Below are 23,589 nucleotides of genomic sequence, written 5' to 3'. Positions count from 1 at the left end.
ATTTGACTACGGTACAAAGGGTCAAGGGCTACAGGAAAGTGGGTAAGACCATTGTTTCCACATTAATATCAATTTTTCCCCTGTATCTAGGGACAGGGGAGAAACAAAGGGAGAAGCCCCACCCAGCCTCCCACCCATCCCAAGTCCCCGATGTGGGGCACGTTCCGAGGGTCCTGCTCAAGCAGTTTTCATAGTTCAACAGTTCTGAATTGCTGCCAATCTCACCATTCCAAGCACGATGAAATCTATTCAGAATCCACTGGCTGGCATAGTCTTCATGATTGGGGTTCTGCGATCAGCAGTTCAACTGGAAGGATCTCCAAAGAAACTTTGAGGTGATCCCAGACCTGATTCTTTCGTGTGCTTGCCAGTACAGGGTCCAGCACCATCCGTCGCCCCAACCAGCTTATGCACATGCAACTGCAACTGCTGGGTCAGTCCTGTTTCCAGCTTTGTCTTCCACATGAACCGATGGGTGTTAATAGTCCAGCCCGATCCTGCCCTCTTAACCCAGAAATTTGCACTGACCCTATTTCTACCCCGTGATCAACCCAAGCTGGAAAAGTGGAACCAGTTCATGGTGTGAGTATCTGTAAGGCTCCAAGTGCCCACACTCCTTTCAAGCATGTCATGTTTAAAATGTAAAGGCAGTGTGTTCAGTACTAGGGATCTAAATTTTAGTATTTAAACTTATGAAAGAAATATATAAGGGGGGAGGGAGAGACAACAAAACACATCACTACCAGTAGAAGAAAATACGAAGGGTATCTTTGTTTTCAGAATCATTCCTTTCACTGCCTTTCTCAGACATCACTTCCTCTTCACTGCTTCCCCCCCGGACCTGGAGGCGAAATCAGTGACAAACACAGCTCCTCGCTTCTCAGAAGGCTCCGTTGTACATCAACCAGAAAGCCCCAAAACCACAGGACCCGTCGCCCTGGTGGGATCTGACGCTAGAATCTCCAAGGCTTGTTTTCTGTTTTGACATTTCCTCTTCCCAATCTCCCCCACCCCCATGCCATGCAGTCTCAGCCCTGCCCGCGGCGACCACCTCCCCCAGCCTGCCCGGGATGACGGCACCCGGGTCCTGCTCCTCCCATCCCTCATCTCCCACAGCCACAGCCCGGAGCATCTCCTCTGAGCTCCAGGTGCCGCCTTGCAAAGTCCAAGCCCGCGCCGGGGAGTACCTCCGCGGACCCCCGGGCCCAACAACCTCCATTTCCTCCGGATTCTATTCTAGAGCTGACTCTCCGGGTTCCCTCAACCGTCTCCGCGCGGTCCCTCCGCAGCCCCCGGCCCCATCCCTCACAGCCCGCTCCCAGCACTCGACTCCGCCGCCCGTCCAGCCCAGCCCCCGGCCGCCGCTCACCTCCGCCGGCTGTGACGGGCTCTCGGGACCCAGATCCGAGTCGGCGTCCGAGCCGCCGTCGGAGTCCGGAGCCCTCCGGGGCTCGCCGGAGTGCAGCACCTCGCGCGGCGGGGGCGGAGCCCGGGGCGGGGAGCCCGAGGGGAGGCGGGCGCGGTGGCGGCTGCGCGCAGGCATCGCTCCGGCCCCCGGCACCGCCGCGCCGGCAGCTGTTCCCGAGCCGAACCGGAACTGCTTCGGGAGGCGGAGTCCTACCGGCGCGGGGCGGGGTCCTACCGGAGGCGCGGGGCGGGGCCAGGGCCGGAAGGGACTCGAGCTTCCAGAAGGGCCCGAGAGGAGAACGGCACGGCGAGGGAGCCCGACGGCGCATGCGTCAGGCGAAGCCCCGTGAGGACAGCGGGGCTGGTGGGGATGCACAGTATCCCGACGCGGGACTGAAGGCTGAGCAGGAAAATAGCCCGGCATCAACCTCCAGTGATCACTGTTATCGCTGAGCGTCCCTTGGCCCTGTGTTTGCGCCAAATGTCATATGCCTGTATCATTTAATCCTTGCACCAAAGCTACAGGGTGTATCAACACTTTTAAGTCCAAGAAACATGATGTCTGACACATCACGCTTAATATGCGCCTGAGCTGGTATTACAAGCCAAATCCGTCTAACATCAGAACCTGTGTTATTCATGCTTCCCTGAGGACGGTCTTCCCCTCACCCTGGGCCGGGCACTGGCATGAACCAGGTCCAAAGCCAGGGGCGATCTGGACTGCAGCCTTTCCTAGACCTCGGCCCAGAGCAGAGCCACGTGCAGCAGGGTGGGAGAGCCGGTTCTGCGGAGGATAGGAGTGCAGGCCACTTCCCTGAGAGCAGGCCAGGGGCAGCTGGGACCCTCCCCGCTGCGGGGGGGTGTCCGCCCAGCCCCATGGAGGAGGAGACACCTTCGGCTCTTCCCCAATAGGCAGTGCCGACAAGAGGACAGACAGAGCTTCGTGTTTCCAACCCATTCGGGTGGGGGACAGTCCCCACCACCATCCTGAAAACACTCCTAGTGAGAACTGGGCCTTTGGTTCCCAGTCTGGGTCAGCACCTATGGCCCTTCTCGCTGCTTGGCATCGGGCTGGGTGCAGCCCCCTTTGCTCCAGGCCCACAGCCAGGCATGTTCCTGTGAACCTGGTCTGTGCGGGGGAGGGGGGAGTGTCTTTCAGACAAGTGAGTCTCCCTCTCGTTCCCCTGACTCTAGGCCTTGGAAAGCCGCATCTACTTCACAGTCAGAGCCTGGCTTAGCAGACACCCAGCACCTGCACCGTCCATCAGTGGAGCTAGCCACTCCGCTTGGGCCGAGGGCTCTGCTTCAAGCCGGCGCACACACAGCACTTCCCTGAGGTGGGTGTGATGTATCCCTGCTTACAGATGTGAAAACAGGCTGAGGAATGAGGCAGAAGTTCTCAGAATTCAGGGAAAATAGGAGAAAGACTGCTTGGGGAGGAAAGGGCATCCCATCCTAGGACCTGCTGAGTCACTCACTGCTGTCCCACCTGTCCCTGCCAATCTCCAGGAATGAAAATGACACCAGCTGGGCACAGCGTGGTGACCGCAGGCGCAGAGGGGTGGGCAGGCTGGCCCATGGCTGAGGCCCGGCTCCCGGGGCAGGGGGAAGGTGCCGAGGCCACACCTGGCCCCAGTGTCTTGGAGCTTGAGGAGCTCCTGAGGGCAGGGAAGGCCTCCTGCAGCCGCGTGGACGAAGTTTGGCCCAATCTTTTCATAGGAGATGCGTGAGTGGTAGCTGGTATGGGGGTGTGGGAGTGGGGTCAAGGACTGCCAGTTCCTGAGCTCATCACCAGGCACAGAGGTGGTGGATGGGAACAGGCAGAAAAACATCTGTGCTGAGCATCCGGGGTCAGGGCCTTTGCCCAGGAACCCCACGGACTGGGGACCATGCAGTGACCAGGCAAGACCACCAGGGGAAATAGGCTCCTCCTGCCTGGAAGCTGGGCACTTCCCAGAGCCCAGAGTGCTCTGGCCAGTCAGGGGTGGGGGCAAAGGATGGGAGGGTATGTAGAAGGCTGGGGAATGCTATTTGGGGTGTGTGATGTTGTAGACAAAGAATCTTCTTTCTGGTTTGAGCGTCTGTCCTCTGGACCCAGATAGGGTGGAGAAACCTGACTAGGAGATGACTCAGGGAAGGGGTGACCTGTAGGTGTAGGTCAGAGGCAGGGTGATGATCAGGGGCAGCTGGGACATGCGTCGGAGGCCATGGGGCAAGACAGGAGGGGCTGAAGCAATCCTGACCTTCCCATCCTAGCTAGGAACATGTCACCAGGGAAGCAAGGAACATCTGAAACTAGCCCCAGCACCATCACCTCTTCCACCAGGCCCCAGAGGGAGCTTTCTGGGTTCCAGCCCCCTTTGGACCCTCAGGGCTCCACTCCAGACTTTTGAACTGGGGGTGGGGGTGGCACAGGCAAAGCCCCTTCCTGTCCTCCATGGCTCATCAGCAGCCAGCCCCTGTCACTGCCCTCCTCAGGGCCACGGCAAACAACCGGTACGAGCTGTGGAAGTTGGGCATCACGCACGTGTTGAACGCCGCGCACGGAGGCCTCTACTGCCAGGGGGGCCCTGACTTCTACGGCAGCAGCGTGACCTACCTGGGGGTGCCAGCCCATGACCTCCCTGATTTTGACATCAGTGCATACTTCTCCTCTGCAGCGGACTTCATCCACCGCGCGCTCAGCACACCCGGGGGTAGGAGCTGGGCTTCGAGCCTCTGGCCCATCTGCTCAGTTACAGGAAAGGGTCTCACTTCCCCTTCAGGCTCTAGGTCTCCCCCGCCCCGCAAGCTTCACAGGTGGGGAAAGTGAGTGCAGCCCTTGGCTGGCTGGAGCCCGAATCCCAGCAGGTGCACAATGGCTCCCACTCTGCGACACTTGGTTATGATCACTTTATGTTTCCATGTCTAACTCAAAGCGCTTCCAAATGGCAAACAAACCACAGATATGTTGGGTACCTCAGAGGGACCTGTTCTCCATCCCCCTCCTCACTTTGTGTTCATCCTGGGAGACAGCCCTACCCTTGATTCACGCCCCCTCCCTGGACTTGAGTTTCCTCATCTTTGGAATGGGTATGACAAGACCAGAGCTGACATATATGGAGCTCTTTTGCACTCTGTTCTTCACTCATTTGTTCACTGGCCATTTACTTGACATCTAGTATGTGCTGGCTACTGGACTAAATTCAGGGCATCCAGGCTTGAGGTCCTGCCCTACAGACTATGCCACCGTGTGTCTGGGGGAAAGAGCGGTGAGGTAGCACAAAGGTTATTCCTGTGAAGGGACCAAATGCAACAAACATGTGTATATGTGTTTAGCATCTGAAAAGTAAGGTGACAGGTGACAGAGGGAGAGAATCAAACACACACACACACACACATAATCTTCCATCTGCTAGTTTACTTATCAAATGGCTGGGACTGTGTTAGGGGCTGAAGTCAGAATCCTGGAACTCCCTCCACTCTCTCACATGGGTGCAGCAGCCATCCCAGCCACATTAACAGAGAATTCTATCAGAAGTGGAGCAGCTGGGACTTGAACTGGCACTCTGATATCACCGGCAATGGTTTAACCTACTGTTCCACAGCACCATCCCTGGGAGGAGCATTCAATGGGCAAGTGCGCATGCACATTCATGGAACCTCATGCAGCAATGATGATTTTGCTCTTTGATTCAAGCAACACTTGGTGTAGCCCAGAAGGCCTGTGGGAGGAAACCAGGTCCCAGGAGACACCTGATGAGGAGTGGCCAAAGCTGGGCAGAGCAGGGTCATAGGAGCATTTTCCAGGTAGTTGGAATGGCAAGTGTTCAGGTGGGCTATCAGAGGCTGTGATGGTTCCGGGCAATTGGAAGTCACATCCCATTTCTAGAGCTGAACATGGCTGGCACTGTGGGAGCCTCTGGTGGACTTCTGGAGGGCTGTGCATGCTGTATGCAGGAGTCAAGACTGCTTCAGGACAGGCAGAGCTGGTATTGGTCTACCCATCTGACAGAGCAGGAAGCTGAGGCCACAAGGGTGGGATGACTTGTCCAGGTTCACAGGCATGTGCCCCAGGCAAAGGAGGAGAGAAGAATCCTAGCTGGGTGGGAGGTAGGGGGTGCAGCCTCTGGGAAAGGATCTCTCTCACTGGGCTGTCTCCCACAGCCAAAGTCCTGGTGCACTGTGTGGTGGGTGTGAGCCGCTCTGCCACTCTGGTGCTGGCATATCTCATGCTGTGCCAGCGGCTATCCCTGCGCCAGGCTGTGATCACCGTGAGGGAACACCGATGGGTCTTCCCCAACCGGGGCTTCCTCCACCAGCTCTGCCAGCTGGACCAGAAACTACGGGGAGCTGGCCGCAGCTGAGGGGCCAGGTAAGGAGCCACCAGGGGAAAAGCTAGGTAAGGGTGGGCACAGTGGGAAGGGGGTTGGGACAGGCAGGATGAACAGGGATGTCTGTGGGGCCTGGGCTGTGCAGGGGGCCTGGGGTGGGCATGTCTAGGTCATGTGTTGCTGCAGATGCCAGGGGTCTGGTCCACTCCCCATGTTGCCAGGCTCTTCTCCCTAGCTAAAGCCTGACCAAGGACCCAGCCCCAGCAGCCTGTGTCATCTCCTCCAGGCCACCCAGACTCCTGAGAGAACAGAAAAGGAAATACAGGAATGGGTGGCCTTAGAAGGAAGAGGGATGCTCGCACCTGCTCCAAGGGCTGCCTCACGGCTTTCCTGCTGCTGCTGAGACCCTGCCCACTGTGGAAGCAAGAGCGAGGGCTTCTGATGTCACACTAGGGGATGGGGTCACCCCAAGCCTCCTGTCCTCAGGTGCTAGGAGGGAAGAGCTGGGGTGCCACAGCAGGAATCCTGCTTCTCAGACGCCTAGCTCACAAATGCTCATGGGGTCCTGTTGCTTCCCTGCCTCCACGATGAAATCACCTGCCCTGGGAAGACAGAGCAGAGTGGGGGTGGGCCTGACTGCAAGGATTTTAGTAAAGCTACAGAGTGTCCAGCACCCACTGGTTTGCAGGGGCTGTTAGCTGTGGGGGCAGGGGGTAACTGGCTGAAGTTCCCCCAGCAGCTAAGGGGCACTGCCCCCAGGGTCCCTGGTGAAGGCCTGAGCCCATCCCTGGACCTCTGTGTGTCTCTGAAGGTATAGCTAGACTGGGCAGACTGGGTAGCTGCAGGGCACAACCGCAAACATCAGACACATTCCCGCAGGCCGGCTGCAGGATGAGCACGTGGGAAGGGTATGTCAGGGAAGGACTGGGGGCTGGGCTGAGAGTTGAGGTGAGTGTGATGGGAGACAGTTAGGGTTACAGATGGTGTTACGATGGCACTGAGGGCCACACTGAGTAGTGGGGTGTCGCATAGAGCTCTGTGCCTGGGGAGGCAGGAAGGGAGCTTGTGTTCCTCCATGGGATTGGCCCAGTCCCGGTCTGCTCACTCTCTTCGGGACAGTAGTCAGGAGCCTGATCATGAGCTGTCAACATTCCCCAGCCTGGGGCCTTTACACACCCTTCAGCACCTTTACCCTCAGGCTGCTAGCTTTGGGGCAGTCACTTGCGCAGGGTGGCAGCTCGGAACAGTTCATGGGGGACCCATCCACCAAACTGTCTTTGTAAATGGAGCTGCAGAGACTTGTGCAGTGCACAGCCCGTGCAGCCATACCCTGGGGCTGCCAACTCCGGGAACAAGGCCACCATGAGGTCACCTCTCTCTTTAACCCACAGATACCAAACCTGCTTCATCCGTCCCAGCACCTGCCTTTACTTGACATCACGCACAGGGCACAAGGCAGAAGCAGGTTTAGGTGACAGCAAGTCCCAGCCAGCACCTGTCATTCCTGCCTGTGACACACGGTTTTTCTCTCTCCCAGAGCCCGACCTCCCTTCCTCTCCCGAGGCCCTGCCGCTTGGCCAGCCTGGCCCTGGCCCTACTGCTGCTGCTGGAGGCTCTGACCCAGGTGGATGCCCGCAAGATAACAGCCCAGCCTGGGATCTGCCCACGAGCCTTCTGCTTTCTCCTGGGGCCTGCGCCCCACCTCAGCCACAGTCTTCAGGCCCCTCAGGTGGGAGTGAGCCACCCTCTCAGCCCCCGCCCTAATGCTCCAGGGGCCCCAGTCTCCTGGCAGAGAGATGCAGGGCAGGGGACCGCAGGGGTAGACTCTCAGGGAGCCATGCATGGGCTGACCCCCAGGCTTTCTGTCAGCACCTGTGCCAGAGGCCCGTGCTGGTGCAGCAGGTGTGGCCACGCCTACGGGGTACAGATGGGTAGGAGGAGCAAGGCCTCCGGCATGGCAGGGCCTCTGGATAACACGGAAAGTTCCAGGAGATGAAACGCTGAGATCAGTCTCAGGAGCCCTCCTGAAGACATCCTCACTGGCCCAGCAGGGTCCAGTGGGCATCCCTGGGTATCCCTCCTTTGGTGGGGGAAGTGAGGGTGTGGAGGAGGGTGGGTGTGACTTCTGTGCACGCTGGTGTAAGGCTCACTTCTACCTGGCTCTGTTTGCCTGCCTGCTCTGCTTCTCCCTTCTCAATCTGCGTCCTGCCTGGGTAAAAAAATCCCATCCATGCCACCCGCACGAAGGGCCCCTGCACCTGGGTTTGGATGCTGGCAGGGTCACCGGCTTGAGTGTGACTCTATCTAGTCTCTCCCTGCCCTCCTCTGTGGGCTACCCTGCCAGCTTTGACTCCAGGCCCTTGCTGCATGCTCACCCTGGCGGCTAGGGGAGCTGTCTGAGTCATGTTGACTCGCTCGTCCCTCTCCCTGCTGTACTGCCAGAATACGTGGAACCCCTCTCCCAACCAGACCCCTGTCAAGCCATAGCTCCTTCGAGCAGGCCAGGATGAAAGCTTGGCCTGAGAGGGGAAGGCATCTGGCTGGGCTTGTCCCTGAGTGGGCCTTGGACCAGTGGGCGGGCTGGCAGTGGAGGGGAGAGATCAGTGGAGGGGAGAGATCGGTGGAGGGGAGCACACAGCATGCTTTACCGTCCGACTCAAATCAAAAAATAGAAACGGCATCAAGTGTGCAGAGCTGGGCGCCTGGAGGCTGGCCTTGCCCATTGCCTGTCAGAGGAGATCACAGCCTGCGCCGGCTACCTCCCCAGGTGGGTGCCTGCTGTTTGGGAGAGGGGAGCATGCTGGGTAAGGAGGGCCAGGACGCCTGTGTTGGGCAGGAGTGGGAACTGGGTTGGGGAGGGGAGGTGCCCAACTAGGTCAGAGATCACAGTGTAACAGAGCACAGGCTTGTGGCCTTGGTTGGGTCCAGTGTTCATGCCTGCTGAGTTTCTGTTTCCTTGTCTGTGAACTGGGGACGATAACATCACCTGCTTCCTAAGGACACTCTGGGGACTCAGGGAGAAAAATACAGGTGGGTGAGTCAGAGCACATCCTTGCTAAGTGCTGAAGTGCATGGTCCCTGCTGGACAGGGGAAGTCTCCCCCCAGGGAAGCTGCCCTCCCCAGGCTATAGTCTGGGCCTGATGACAGCAACGGCAGGATGCTTACCTGGCACTTAACAACCACCACCCCCTGGAACTCCTGGAACTCTCCTGGCAGCCCTACTGGAGACCCTGGCTGGGAACAGGTCATAGGGATGGGAGGGCCAGGCCTGAGAAGTCTGCCGAGGTCTGTGCTTGCTTCCTTCCGACAGCAGCTGGCCACCATTCTGGAGGCTTCTTACCCCGGCTCCACCTGGCCTGTGCCCAACCCTGTGGAGAGGAGGTAGTGCGGGACCAGGGCAACCACAGCAGATGGTGAGACCTATAGCTGTGCCTGCCCTAATGAGGTCTGGGCCACGGCCAGGCCAGGTGCACTGGGTGGTGTTCACCGGTGCTGCAAAGGCTATGAGCTCCCTCGAGGCAGGAGGCAGACAGAGGTAAGTAGGGAGGGTAGCCCACAGGGAAAGAGCGATCAGAGATGGGGACAGAGACTGCTGGAGGCACTTGTCAAATGCAGTGGCCTGGGAGCAGGAAACCATGGCCACGCAGGCCGCTGCCCACTGGAGTTGGAGGCAGGAAGTTGGTCAGTGAGAGGTCAGCGAATCAACTGAGGACTTGAGTGGACCGAGAGTGGCAAGGCAGAGCCTGTGCTCCTGGGTGCTGGGCCCATGCTTCCTGCTCCTTGGCCCAGGAGAGATGTGTCTGTAGGACGGGCCAGGCAAGGCTACCACAGGCCAATGCTGGGGGCCTGCTCAGCCCTGGGTGTGTTTGGAGTTTGATGGATGAGTCACAGGCAGGGCCACTGGGCTTGACTCCCTGGCTCACAGATGGGCTGAACTCCCTGTAGGGCAAAGTGAACGGGGTAGGGGTAAATCATGAGACCCCTAGGTGGGACCCACGAAGCAGTAGCCTTTCGTGCAAGGGAAAGCCATATTCTCCAGACCTAAGCCTTGAACTCCCAGGAGGCTGAGGCCTGAATTGTGGCCTGGCACTCCCTAATCCTTGACCCCTCTGCACCTTCATCTGGGGAGTTTGGTTCAGTTTTCTGCTTTAACAGCATTGGCTGCCAATTCCCTGGCACAGCTGGGTTGCAAGGCACACAATGGGCCACGAGGGGGCAGTCGTACCCCATGCCAAGCTCTTGAGGCTGAAGCCCTGAACCTGCAAGGCTTCCCCAAATCCCATCTGGTTGCAGCTGAGGCTGCCACATGGACACCTGGTGGTTCCAGGCCAGTGGAAATGTTGGACTCCTCTGGGGCCTGAATATTTCCCCTCTCAGCCACAGGGTCCTGCAGGTACAGCCCACTCAGACACTCCACTGCAGTCCCAGATGGGACCCCAGAGAATCCAGAAATCCACACTGGGATCTCTAGCAGGAACAAGAGAGGCTATGGGCCAGACATGTTGGAGGCCACAGAATGAGCCATGGCTGAGCCTCAGAGGGTGCCACTGTCCCCTACTCCCTCTAAAGGTCTCTACCCACCATTTCAGGCAGCCTCTGTCTCTCGGGGACCAGGGGGCAGTTAGGAGGTCAAAGGCCTTTACACAAACATTCCAAGCACAGAGAAAGCCCCAGGTTCCTTGAAGCCTGCTCTGCTCTCAGCCCCACCCCTCTGGAATTCTGGCCGCTTCACAGGGTCTGTGTTCTGGGCGGAGCCTGCCCCCGGAACTGCCCCAACCCCAGCCCCAGCTTCTTGGTTCTGCTCACATGCTGAGACCTGTCCTTGTACCCACTCCCCTAAGCCTGGCCTCAGGCTATGTCCTAGGTAGGTGGCAGGCCACCCAGCCTGCCCTGTGAGGTCACAGAGGGAATGAAGGGGAAAGATGGGTCTTCACTTCCACCCTGCCCACCAGTCACCCGCTGGGTGAGCCTGGCCAAGCCAGTGGCCTCCTGGGTGCCCATTGCACTTGCTGGTCCTGGCACCTCCTGCCAGAAGGAAAAGATGTTCTTCCCAGTTTGCACCTTCCCTAGTTACTGGCTGAAGGGAACGGGGCTAGCTGGCCAGAGCAGGCCCTCCATCCCATCACAGCCCCAGGCCCAGGTCCTGGTGCCACTGCCACCCCAGCTCTGCAGGGTCCCGGATGTCCTCAGCCAGCTACCTCCTGAAACCACCAACCTGACCCGGGGGAGGCCTACTGAGTCACACTGGCCTGAGCCGCGGGGGTAAGGAGGAAAAGCCTGGGGCTTGGAGGCACATGGTGGCTTGACGGCGCCAGGCTTCCCCTTTGGAGAGGGATGGGTTAATGGGCATCCTCCAATGCCCACTTCAGTAGGAATGGAGGGAGCCCACACTTGCCACATCAGCCCGCGTGGCCAGCATTCTGCGCCTGAACGTCCATCTGTGTAAAACAGACATGCCTCACAGGGAGGCAGCAGACACAAAAGAGGCATTCGTTCATTCTGTGTACAAATGCTCAGAAACTGGGAGAAGGAAACCTGGGGACCATCCAGGGGACACAGGGTGGGCAGGGGGTGGGCTTCAGATGAGTTCCTGAGGTTGGGGGCCTTCCTGTGTACCCTCCAAGAACCACAGCCATCTGAGGCTTCTGTCCCTACAAAGTGCCAACTGCCCAGCCACTTTCAGGGTAGGATCTACAACTGCTAGAGTGCCTTGCCTAGCGCTACCAGCAGAGGACAGAAGGGCAGTCTGCCCAGCTCCAGAGCAGCCAAGGAGTCCTCTCAGTTCTCCCCTGTAAAGGTTCCGAGTTCTAGCCTCGGCTGAGCTGGCTAAGAACTTCAGGCCCTGTAGCTGAGGCTTCCCTCAGCATCCCAGGGGCAGCGAGGCAGCCCTGGCTGCTGGCCTCCAGCCACGGCATGTCGGCTCTATTCCAGAATGGACTCAGTGCAGAAGCAAGACCTCCGCAGGCCCAGGATCCACGAGGCAGGGCGGCTGTCCACGTACCAGCCACCCACTCTGGCCACATTGCAGCGCCTGCTGTGGGTTCGCCGATCTGCCGCGATGAGCCACGTCAACGAGGTCTGGCCCAACCTCTTCCTGGGAGACGCGTGAGTAGGACTCACAGGAGGAGTGGGCATGGTGAGGGGCTCTGCAGTGCACACAGGGCCTCTCCTCCACTTCCTGCCATTGTACTCCACGCTTTCCTCTCCTCTTACAGTCTCAGTTTTGACTGGAAACAGAATTCAGATAAAGCGCAGAGAGCACAAGTAACTGGCATCTAAACAGCATCCTGCAGTTAGTGTCACCTGTCCATAAGTTATATGAATGAAAGCATGTTGTAGGTGTGTTGTGGCCAGCTTCATTTCCTCAAAACTGTGAGAGGCATGTGTGTTCATGTGTGTCGCTGCAGTCCGTTCACTCTCCACCAAGGTGTGATATACAGAAATTTCTCTAAGGTATTTGTGCAGGGAGAATTGCTATTTTTTCCCTAGGAGTATTTTTTTTTTAAGTTTTCCAAAGAATATGGGCCAATATACATAGATTTTACAGATAACTGGCAATTTTTTTAAAAAAATGCATATACATATTTTTCCACATTTCTTTCTTTACAAAAACAGTATCACTTGATAGTTCTACTTTGTGATCTGCTTTTTATACAGAAAGTTTCTTTTTTTAAAATGAAATCACACTCCATTCTTTAAAGACATCCTAAAAACACCTACTTTGGGCCTGGTGTGGTAGCCTGGTGGCTGCAGTCTTCGCGTTTCATGTACCAGGATCCCATACTGGTGCCAGTTCTAATCCTGGTGGTCCTGCTTCCCATCCAGCTCCCTGCTTGTGGCCTGGGAAAGCAGTCAAAGACAACCCAGAGCCTTGGGACACTGCACCTGCGTGGGAGACCTGGGGGAGGCTCCTGGCTCCTTGCTTGGGATCAACTCCGCTCTGGCCATTGCAGCCACTTGGGGAGTGAATCAACAGATGGAAGATCTACCTCTCTGTATATCTGACTTTCCAATAATAGTAATAAAAAAAACACCTGCTAGGTTCTCAGCATAGCATAAACAATTTGCCAGCAGCTAGGACATTTTAGTGGCTGCATAGTGTTTCCTCACTGAGACAGCAGTCCTCCATATTCACAGGAAACACATCCCCAGGTCCCTGGGGAATGCCTGAAACAGCACACAGCTCCAATCTTCTGCACCTATGCTAGCTTCCTATGCACGGCTACCTATGGCCTTTTAGGTTGTAATTAGGCACAGGAAGAGCTTAACAACAGCTACCACCAGCAGAACAGAATAATCACAGTGATAGATCAAATAGTGCTTACTCGAACACAAGCAATGCAATACTTGAGACCCTTAAGAGCTCTTAGTGTGCATGGGGCTACAACGTGTGCGGCGTGGGGAACATGGGACTCGGGAGAGGTCCAAGGCCTGGGCTGCACAGAGCAGAATGGCAACACAATTTAAAACACGACAGATTCTTCATTTCTGGAATTTTCCATTCAGTGTTTTCTGAGCTTGGCCAACTAAGGCAGGAAGTGAAACCACAGATAAGGGGAGGACTACTGTCCCATACTTAAGCTCCCATAACGGGGTAGCTGGACAGGTTTTCCCCAATTTTTCCACAGTCTTAAATACCATTAGTCTCAGTTTACATATGGCTGGGCACATTCCCTCTCCCTTCTCTCTCTCTCTCTGCTTTATTGATTTGTCTGTCTAAACAGCAGGGAGACAGAGAATGGGATCCTCTATTCTCTGGCTAGTCCCCAAAATGGCTGCAACGGCCAGGGCTGGGCCAGGCTGAGCTGAGCCAGCTACTCCACTCAGGTGTCCCACATGGGCAATGGGGCTCAAGTACTGGACTATCATTGGCTGCCTCCCAGGTGCATTAGCAGGAAGCTGGATCAGAAGCAGAACAGCTGGGACTCAAACCGGTGCTCTGATACGGGATGCTGGCATTGCAGGCAGGACCGAGCATGCTGTGCCACAATGCCTGCACCTTTGCACAGTTTTGACTGTTGCTAGTAGACCTGCCGGGGCTGAAGTACATTTTGTATTTTTAGGCTTCAGATGCATGTGGCCAAATTGTCCTCCAGAAAAATCAGTCTCAAGAGTGCCCTCATAAGCCTTAGGTCATTTACTGGCTCCAGTTAGTCACTTCTCTTGGAGGAGAACAGTGCTGGTGGGGAGAGGTGACTTCCAGGCCAGCCAGAAATGTCCCAGTGAGATATGCATCTACCTTCAACTCTAGGTACACAGCCCGGGATAAGAACCAGCTGATGCAGCTGCGAATCACCCACATCGTGAATGCTGCAGCAGGCAAGTTTCAAGTGGACACAGGAGCCAAGTTTTACCGAGGAATGCCCTTGGAGTACTACGGCATTGAGGCTGATGACAACCCCTTTTTCGACCTCAGTGTCTACTTTCTGCCTGTTGCCCGATACATCCGCACCGCCCTCAATGCTCCCCAAGGTGGGCTTCTAGGGAAGCCCTGGGGCCTAGGGGGCCAGGGTGGGCTCGGATCACGTGATCTTCAGTAGCACAGAGGGGTGGGGAGCCCTCCAACAGTCCTCCCATCCCATGAAGTCAGGAGTTGCTGCCATCTGGTAAGTGTCCTGTTCGGGTCCACCCTGGAACAGTCAGAGACATAAGATCCATGTAGCTATCAAAGTGTATCCAGCAAGAGGCCAGGTACAGGCAGGACCCAGCAACAGAGCCACAGCAGGCAGGACCCAGCAACAGAGCCACAGCAGGACCCCCTCCAGCAAGAGGCCAGGACAGGCAAGACCCAGCAACAGCAGCAGAGCAGGGCCCTCTCCAGGGTAAGGCTGTGGCACAGGCTGCAGGGGCAAAAGAGACTGGCGGGGAGGAAGGCAAGTAGACACCCTCTGGAATCTGATGCAAGTATAGAAGAAGGCAGGGGCAGAGGTCAGAGAAAGCCCCTGGGCCAGGAACAGGGAGTCCCAGCACAGATTTTAACTCTGGCAGTCACTTGCTGTGAGATCTTCAGCCAGCCCCTTCTCTCTGTGTCTCAGTTGATGTATCTGGCAATGAGGACAGTGGCAGTATCCTAAGAGGCTACTATGGGTGGGCTGAAGGCTGGCCAGGGGTGTCTCTTCCTCCCAAAGAGGTGGGTGATTCAGGAGCAGATGGCTGACGCCAGGTTGGGTCTTCCCGCAGGCCGCGTGCTGGTACATTGTGCCATGGGAGTCAGCCGCTCTGCCACACTAGTCCTGGCCTTCCTCATGATCTGCGAGAACTTGACACTGGTTGAGGCCATCCAGAAGGTACAGGCCCACCGCGATATCTGCCCCAACTCGGGCTTCCTCCGGCAGCTCCAGGTCCTGGACAACCGGCTGGGCCGGGAGACGGGGAGGCTCTGACACAACAAGCAGCCCTGCAGTCCCACCCTCCAGCCAGCATGGCCCAACTCAACCAGCCTGGCCCTGAGGGCAGCGTCCTTTGCTGTCTCCAGGGATCCTGAGATGTGAAGAGCAAGCAAGGACTTAACTAAGGCAGAGATAAGGAGAGCTGGGAGTGAGTGACCTGAAGCAGGTGGATTTCCCTAACCCAATCCAGAGATTCTTTATGCAAAATAGTTGATTGTGTCTCTATAATAAAAGGTTCATCAAACTTGAGATAGGAATTTTCTGGTGGTTTGTAAGACAAGGGCTTAGTCTCAGGATGGCTACCAGACAGCAGACGGCTTGGTTTTGCTAAGGACAGAGTCTGAGACTGTTTTGAGGCTTAGTGCAGAAGAAGGGCAAATGGGGACCGATTCATGATGTCTACCTTGAGCTCGAGAGAGAGGAGCTGGGCTACAGGTGCTGATGCTTACAAGACCTCTGCCTTACCTTGTCCTCCTCCTCCTTTTGCAACCCTACAGCAGTTAGGTGGTCTGATTGATGCCTCATCACCCTTCCCAGGCCCACCTACCCAGAGCTGATCATCAACACTTTGCACAAACCATGTCTATTGGAGCCAGCCAGTCTGTGCATTTGCACTCTACTAAAAGGCCTACTAACACCGACACCCAAAACCAGAAGCATTCCACAAGAGGGCAGGGACTGGCAAGGAGACACACCAGCAGGGCAGCCCAAAGGACATTCTGTGACAAGATAAACCATTGAGCTTCGTGCTCGCAGGGCCTCATGCTCTCATGCAACAGCAGACAGGAAAGCTCCCTCAAGAGTGACAAAGGCTGGCCCACCTCCCAGCCTTGGCTGCTCCTAGTTGCCCTGCCTCCTCAGAGTTCAACCCTTGGCCACTTCTCTCCCTTGTGCTCATGTTCCCCTGGGCATGGTCTTGCTCCATGGCCTCTAAGTCAGTGCCTCCCAGACAAGGGTTGGCTTACATCCCCTCCTTCAGCTGAAGACTCCTCAACCCACTGGCCACATCCACTTGAACTTCAGGCTCACCTGGACTATGCATCAGCCCACATCTGTGATCCACTCCTGTTCCTGGTTGTTTTTCAGGGCAGGGCTGATAGCCACTGTGCCCAAGTCAGTGACGGGTGTCATTCTGGATGCTTTCTAACTACCTTCGGATCTGCTCACAGAACTGCATCTTTGTCATAACTGTCAAAGTTCAAACCACCCCTGCCTCTTGCTCAGGTTCTTGCTACAGTGCCCTTGTCATTTCCCTGCCTCCAACTTTGCCAGCCCGAGATGGACATCTCACTAAAAGGAACCTCCCACCATGTCACCCTTCCACTGAGTCCCCTAATCCCACAACAGAGGGTTAAGGTACCCCCACATTTCCAGCTATGCTGCAACTCTGTTCCCAAGCTGACTGTGCAACTCAGAAATGGTGACTCCATCTGTGGTTCCCAGGATGCACCTCGCTCTTTCCCTTGCACTGCATGGCACCCCTCCACTCTGTCTCAAAGGGGCTCAACCCACTTGGACGTCAGTTCTGGGAAACCTTCCTGGAGCCCCTTGGCCTGAGGGAAATCTTATTCCTTGCACCCTCCTCACTGTGGTAAGGCCTTTCACTGTGAACTACAATCGCCCTGTACCCTCTAATCTCTCCCCAGCTGCCTAACTCTGTCCAGGGAACACTCAAGGTGCCCCTGGCCCCCAGGCTGTCTGGCTACAATTTACCTAAGGTACCTGGGCTTCTCTCCAGAGGCCACCAGCGAGAGGGGATTTCAGCAGGTCCAGCTGGCTTCACCGCCGGCAGCCTCTCACTGTTTGGGTTCCTGGGATGCCCTCTTTGCAGCATTTCCTATTCCTCTGGAGTCCTTTCCCTCTGCCTCTGGGCCAGCTCTGCCCTCTCCTGGGAACTGAAGGGGCTTTTGCCTTCTCTGCAATCTGTTCTCTTTTGGGAGAGCCAAGAGCTTTTCCCTTTGTACAAATTTGAAAAAAAAAAAGTGTCCCTCTGAGCAAACTGGCCCTAAAGGCAGCAGCTGCCCAGGGCAGGCAGCTTAGTGAAGCAGCTGTGCCTCCTCCCATGTGAACACAGCCCCGCATCAGGGCACCCACCTGTGCAGGCGGATCCGTGGCTGGGTCTCAGCTCCCAGTCTTCCCTTCTGTGTTTCACAAAGTATCTCCCTGGGGATTCAGAGACCATTTTACAATTGAACATACTGAGGCTCAGAGGCGACAGGGCTGGGTCTCCTGGACTGGTCAGAGTACAGGCCCTGCCCAATCAGCTCTTCTGCTCATCTCCCCTCTGCCCTGGACCTCATGCCCACATGCTGCCTGGGCTGCTCCCTTTGGGGGATATGCACACATCCGAGCTGGAGGACAGCAGCTTAGTAACAGGGCCCCGGCAGGGTCCCTCTCACCCCAGCAGTAGAAGCGGCTGCTTCTGTACTGGGTTGGCAAGGCCTGTCACTCTGCACAGCTCCCCTGGACTCCCCTGTGCCATACCCTGGTCCCTGCCTGATGACTCAGTCATTGCTGCTATTTCTGCTCATGCACAGTCAGCAGGATAGGGGCTCTAGGAGTCAGGGTCTAAGTTTTCATTCAGTTTCAGCAGGTCACCTACCTGGGGCTCTGCTCAGAATCTGTGGCTGCAGGAAAGCAGGTAGGGAAACCACGAGGAGCCAGGTGTCAGGAAAACTGCGCATTACCCAAGCAGCTGAGGAATCAGACATCCTGCTCCAGGCTGACACCCTCGCTTGGGGGGAGTCTGTGGCAATGGGCCCCTCTCCCTCTGCTCAAGAGCAGCCTCATAAGAGGAGGCGGAAAGCATGACGGACAGTGCACCCTGGGAGCCAGGTTCCCTCAGTTCAAATCTTGCGTTGGCCCCTTATTAGATGTGTGCCTGCGGTTACTCTCCTCCTGCCTTGGTTTCCCTATGGGTAACAGCCGCCACCAGGCAGCATTGCTGGCTGGGCTGAGTGGGACCTGTCCAATGTGCTCTGCAGGCTTTGTTGAATCCTGAGAAACGCCTGCTGCCTGTCCTCATGGCACTGCTGCTGCCCGGCTCCAGTCCTGGCTAAAGGCTGGCAATGTTCTCAGTGTGTCACTGCGGGCATGGCTGACCTTAACGTGACACAGTATCCCAGACTGGATCCTGAAAAGGAAGGAGATGAGAAAACTGGGGAAATCAGAATAACATTTGTGATTTGGTTAATGCCTAGAGCATGCCATCAATGCTGATGTCTGTTTGATAAAAATAGCATGGTTATATATGAAGCTGACATCAGGGAAAACTAGGTGAAGTATTTAAGAACTGTGTAGTATCTTTGTAAGTTGGCTGTAAATCCCAAGTTATGCTAAAATAAAAATCATCTAACAGGTACTGTCATGCAGTACTCCAGGTATGCCGTACCTTTCCCCCCTCATTCGCATCCATAATGTTTTATTTTTCAGAAAGATCATGGATCCAATAGGGCAAAATGTTAAGGTTTGGCCATACTGAGTTACAGGACTATGGATGGGTTTCTTCTTTTGCATTTTAAAGTAAATATTACAGAGTATTTAAAAGTAAAAATAAAGAAATCTAACTAGTCAATTAGAAGCATCTTCCTTATATATTTAGATTTTGAAACCTACCACATCAAAAAATTTCAAAGAATTCTGAATGAAGACCATTATTACCAGGCTTCAGGCATGGAATACTGAGAATTCACATGCTATCCTTTCAAAATCTGCTAAAAGCTTCATTATGAATGATCTTGCTTCAAATAAATAAATAAATAAATAAAATAGAGGGCCCGGAGCAGTAGCCTAGCAGCTAAAGTCCTTGCCTTGCATGACTGGGATTTCATATGGGTGCTGGTTCTAATCCTAGTGGCCCCGCTTCCCATCCAGCTCCCTTATTGTGGCCTGGGAAAGCAGTGGAGGACAGCCCAAAGCCTTGAGAACCTGCACCCACATAGGAGACCCGGAAGAGGCTCCGGGCTGCTGGCTTCAAATTGGTGCAGCTCTGGCCATTGCAGCTGCTTGGGGAATGAATCAATGGACAGAAGACCTTCCTCTCTATATTTGACTTTCCAATAAAAATAAAATAAATCTAAGATATACAGAGAGGAGGAGAAACAGAGAGGAAGATCTTCCATTTGATGTTTCACTCACCAAGTGACTGCAACAGCTGGAGCTGAGCCAATCCGAAGCCAGGAGCCAGGAACTTCCTTCGGGTCTCCCACGTGGGTGCAGGGTCCCAAGGCTTTGGGCCATCTTCGACTGCTTTCCTAGGCCACAAGCAGGGAGCTGGATGGGAAGCGGGGCAGCCAGGATTAGAACCGGTGACCACATGGGATCCCAGCGCGTGCAAGGGGAGGACCTTAACCGCTACGCTATCGTGCTGGGCCCAAAATAAAATAAATCTTAAAAAAAAAAAAAAGAGAAAGCAAGACAAATTAAAAGGCATTAATGACCCAGTTTACAGGATTTAGGGGAAAAAACCATGGCTGAAGAGCAACTAAGCTGGCAAGACAAACCATCCATCATTTCTTGCCCTCCTCCCTGCCCGTGGGGTAGATCCTGTTATCATTGCTTCACAGACAGGAGCGTAAGCACGGGGACAGTGTGGCCCTGTCATTCACCCCTGTGCCAGAGTGCAAAGATAAGGTCTGTGTCTACAGATAAACATGGAGCGCTATAGGGCCCTACCTTGCGTCTGTCCAAAGCCCACAGGAGGCGAGGAGCGACGGTTAGGGCCCCAGAGGAACACTGATAGTAAAGGTCTAGAGTGTGTCAGATCTTTGAGATGCCCAGCTCTATTCTAAGCTCCCACTGCTCCACTTTCCTTCCTGGCCAACAGCCTGATGCACATAGGCCCCAGACTGCCTGTGCAGGTTCGGACAGCAGGGGTCTCTGCTGGCCCTTTTCACAGTCTGGCCGGGACAGCTGCTGCTTCTATTTCCTCCCTGACCAGCAGGGGAAGGCACCTGGAGTGTGAACAATACCACTGGAGATCTTGTGGAAACCTGCCATTCCAAGGAAGTCCTCTCAGTCACCTGAAATATGGGAAGCAGTGGGAGAGGATGTGTCTGCAGGAAAGTCAGGAACAAGAGTCACGAGGCAGCAGAAGTCACAGAGCAGACAGCCTGAGGGAGTGACCTGACAGCAACAGGAACAAAGCAGCAGCAAAGCTGGGAATGCCAGGTCCCCCAGCAAGTCCTGCACCTGACAGCTGAGTTCCACCTGGCTACCAGAGTCCCACTGTGTCCTGGGAGACATCTCCACTCTCCAGCAGCATCCTTGTCAGCTGTGTCCTCACACTGAGTCTCTGCATTCACTTGAATGGGAGCCTCCCTCTTGGTACCAGGAAGAACCGCATGCATGCGTGCATTCTTTGACCCTCGATCAGAGCACAGGTCCCACCTGATGAGAGTGGGTACCCATGGGAGGACACTGGGTCAGTGGGGCAGGCCAGGCAATGGAAAGGCAACCACACAGAAGCATGTGGCCTGGCCTCTGCGACCCTCTGCGTCCAGCTTTGCTCCTCCCAACAAGTGGCAACATGTCTCTAGGGAGCAGGTCATAACTTGCGCCCCATCCTCCCTGACCCTGCACACACGCCGCCATGAAGCTGGGCTGCTGCACAGGGCAGGTGGGATGGCAGGAAGGACAAGAGCCATGGACACAAGTGGACTCAGTGTTTCCAAAACTGCTTATTTATGTGCTTTATTGGAAAGGCAGGGAGACACACAGAGCATTATTCCTCTTCACTCTTTCACTCTTTATTTGCACCTAACGGCTAGGACTGGGCTTCAATCAGATGTAATCCAGCAGCAAGAAACTCAATCCAGGTCTCCCAGGTGGGTGGCAGTGACCCAGACACTTGATAAATCTGATGTTTCCCAAGGAGCACATTAGCAGAGAGATGGAATCAAAAGCAGACAAGCTGGGGATGTCTCACAGGGAAAGTCACCCTGGGCAGTGTCCATCCCCAGCCGTATGTTGACCACTGCCCAACATCCACTTCATGGACTCAGGTTTGTGTTGGGACTGTACCTCTTACTCAGCCATGAGTCTGGGCACACCTGAACCCAGGAGCTCAAGGAAGAAGGGAAAATGAGAACGGTACCACGTGGGTCTGTTGGGAGGATGGAGGTAAAGTAGCAGCTCAGTGCCAGGCATACAGTAGGTGTTCCAGAAAAGGCTGAGTTCCTTTCTTTGATGCGGGATAGCTAAGACTTAGATCAACACTGCCCTGTTTCTCAAACGACACTGTAGGATTACTTTCATATTCACAACACAACACGCTCTGCATTCGTTACAGGTTTCTTACACTGGCGTTGTAAAGATGCATTAGGATACTGGGCACACTGATGGATGTGGCCTCCTACACACAACTCCAGTTCCCCAGCTACTAGAGCACTGGCTTAATGAAAAGCATCTTACGTCCCTGCAGACTCCCAGTTGATCTTTGGCCTGGCCTCTAAAGACCAGGATAGAAAAGTTAAATGTCTTACACAAAGACTTCCTCGTTTTTCTCAACAAAATGTTGGTGTGTTCTGGCTAAGGTCTCTGAGTGTTCAGGCCTGTAGCAACTGATGAGCACAACGTGGAAAGTCCTGGAGGTTTTTTTTTTTCCTCCTTTTCAATTACAGCTCAATAAAAACGTCCTCATAAAAGTCCTAGGTAAGCAATTTGCCAGCAGGATGGAGCTGCCCACATCCCAGCAAAGCCTGCCCAGTGTGATGGGGCTGGAAGGGCAGGAAACCAATGTTGGTTCTTTCATCGTCCCCCTACATACACACTTCCTAGAGCGCGCACAGTGGGATCCTCCAGGGAACTGGGAGCAGCCCAGGACAGGCCAGGCGGTGGGTGGGGATGGTGGAAGCAGCCTCCTTTCTCAAGCCTGAATGAGTCTTTCCTGCCAAGAGCCCAGAAGGGAGTGGACCCTATAGGAGGTACAATGTTTTATTAAGAATTATTCACTTATTTAAAAACCAGAGTTACAGAGAAAGAGGGAAGAACAGAAAGAAAGGTAGAACAGTCCCCCATCTATTGGTTCACTCTTCAAGCAGTCACGGATGGCCAGGGCAGGCCAAGCCAGGCCAGGCCAGAGCGAGCAGCTTCAGCTTGATCTCCCACGTGGGTGACAGGGGCCCGACCTTTGGGCCATCTGCCACTGTTTTCCCCCAGGCCATTAGCAGGGGGCTGGATTGGAAGTGGAGCATCTGGGACACAAATCACACCAATATGTTTGGCCAGTGCTTCAGGTGGAAGGTTTACCTGCTATATCCAATGCCAGTCTCTGCTAATGTGGTTTTTAAAAATTCTACTTGAGGAGCTGGTGCTATGGCATAGTAGATTAAGCTGCTGCCTGCAATGCTGCAGATCCCATTTGGGCACTGGTTAGAGTCTTGGCTGTTCCACTTTCAACCCAGCTCCCTGCTACTGTACCTGGGAAAGCTAGGGAAAATGGCAGAAGTCCTTCAACCTCCTGCATTCCACATGGGAGACATGGATGAAGTTCCCCAACCCAGTCTGTAACTCTGCCTTCCATAGAAATAAGATACACTTAAAATTTTCTTTGAGAAAGACACAAAGCTAGTGCCCATGTATTGGTTCACTCTTCAAATGCCTGGAATGGCTTGGCTGGGATAGGCAAGAAGGTGGGGTCTCAACCTAAGACTCCACATGGGTAACAGGAACTGAATTACTCGAGCCAACACAGATGCACTCCTAGGGAGTCTGTGGGCAGGAAGCTAAAGGTGGGAGCCAGAGCTGGGAAATGAACCTAGGTACTCTAGGGCAGGACACAGGCATCTTCACCAGTTGGCTAAATGCCCACCCCTGGCCTATTTTTTTTTTATCAAGTTCCTAAAAGCAAGTTGCTAGATAAAATACAGGACAGCCAGTTAAACTGGACTTTCAGATAAAGCAAGAAATAATGTTTTAACATAGCTCTGTCCCAAATGTTGCACAGGATAAATCTGTCAACCCTACCTGAAAGTCATTTCACCCTTATGGTCCTAGAGAAATGGGAAGGGAAGCCAAATCCAGGGGGAGGAGGCCAAGAGGATGTTCTGGAAAGGAAGGCAAAGAAAGCAGATGGCTGAAGAGGAGGAGAGGAGGGGCCAGCTGGCAGGCAGGCCCATGCTGGTGGCCTCACTTAAGACAATGTCCCAAATACAAGGACTGAGGGAAACTCGGACACGGGAGGGGGCTTTGCTCTGACCCACTTAGGCCTCTGTAGGAGATCACTTTGCACCAACCAAGATGAGCAGCAGAAGGCTCCAGGGGCCCTGCAGCTTCAAGGCCTCCAACCTAACTGGCCTCTTGCTAAAGCCCTGATGTACCTCCATGATTCACTCCAAGGAAGGAAAGGGATTCTGGAGAGCTTGAAGCTTGGCTGGGAAAAGATGACAGTGTTGTCATTAAGCAATGTTAAGAATCTTCCACATACAGCAAGGTGGGTCTCAGGGGGCTGGGAAGTTCGGGGGAACTCAGGTAGACTAAG

General features: G+C 54.9%; 3 protein-coding genes across 5 annotated transcripts in view; 2 read left to right on the top strand and 1 right to left on the bottom strand.

Moving 5' to 3' along the window:
* The window catches only part of SAMD8 (sterile alpha motif domain containing 8), a 113,475-nt gene that overhangs the window by 50,067 nt on the left and 39,819 nt on the right, over nt 1-23,589 (bottom strand). Inside the window, exon 1 of one of the 2 annotated variants that reach the window (XM_012926469.3) lies at nt 1,370-1,628. The exons of the other annotated variant lie outside the window; for it this stretch is intronic. Within the exon in view, the coding sequence (XP_012781923.3) occupies nt 1,370-1,543 (174 nt within the window). The 5' untranslated portion in view covers nt 1,544-1,628. Of the gene's footprint in view, nt 1-1,369; nt 1,629-23,589 lie in introns of those variants that run through there. 2 annotated transcript variants of the gene reach the window in all.
* On the top strand, nt 2,985-5,755 carry DUSP13A (dual specificity phosphatase 13A). Its single transcript, XM_004583509.2, has 3 exons — nt 2,985-3,133; nt 3,886-4,103; nt 5,554-5,755. The coding sequence occupies exons 1-3, from the start codon at nt 2,985-2,987 to the stop codon at nt 5,751-5,753; spliced, it is 567 nt and encodes a 188-aa protein (XP_004583566.1). The 3' UTR covers nt 5,754-5,755.
* On the top strand, nt 10,470-15,357 carry DUSP13B (dual specificity phosphatase 13B). 2 transcript variants are annotated; one of them, XM_058671197.1, is made up of 4 exons: nt 10,470-10,983; nt 11,653-11,826; nt 13,973-14,193; nt 14,902-15,357. In XM_058671197.1, exons 1-4 carry the CDS (start codon nt 10,631-10,633, stop codon nt 15,102-15,104), a joined length of 951 nt encoding a protein of 316 aa, XP_058527180.1. In that variant the 5' UTR covers nt 10,470-10,630; the 3' UTR covers nt 15,105-15,357. The 2 variants fall into 2 exon arrangements, with proteins under 2 accessions (XP_058527180.1, XP_058527181.1); XM_058671198.1 differs by having other exon boundaries at nt 10,472-10,585.

The sequence above is a fragment of the Ochotona princeps genome, chromosome 13 (genome assembly GCF_030435755.1).
Source record: "Ochotona princeps isolate mOchPri1 chromosome 13, mOchPri1.hap1, whole genome shotgun sequence".
Taxonomy (NCBI): Eukaryota; Metazoa; Chordata; class Mammalia; order Lagomorpha; family Ochotonidae; genus Ochotona; species Ochotona princeps.
This window is presented reverse-complemented; position numbering and strand designations above follow the sequence as displayed.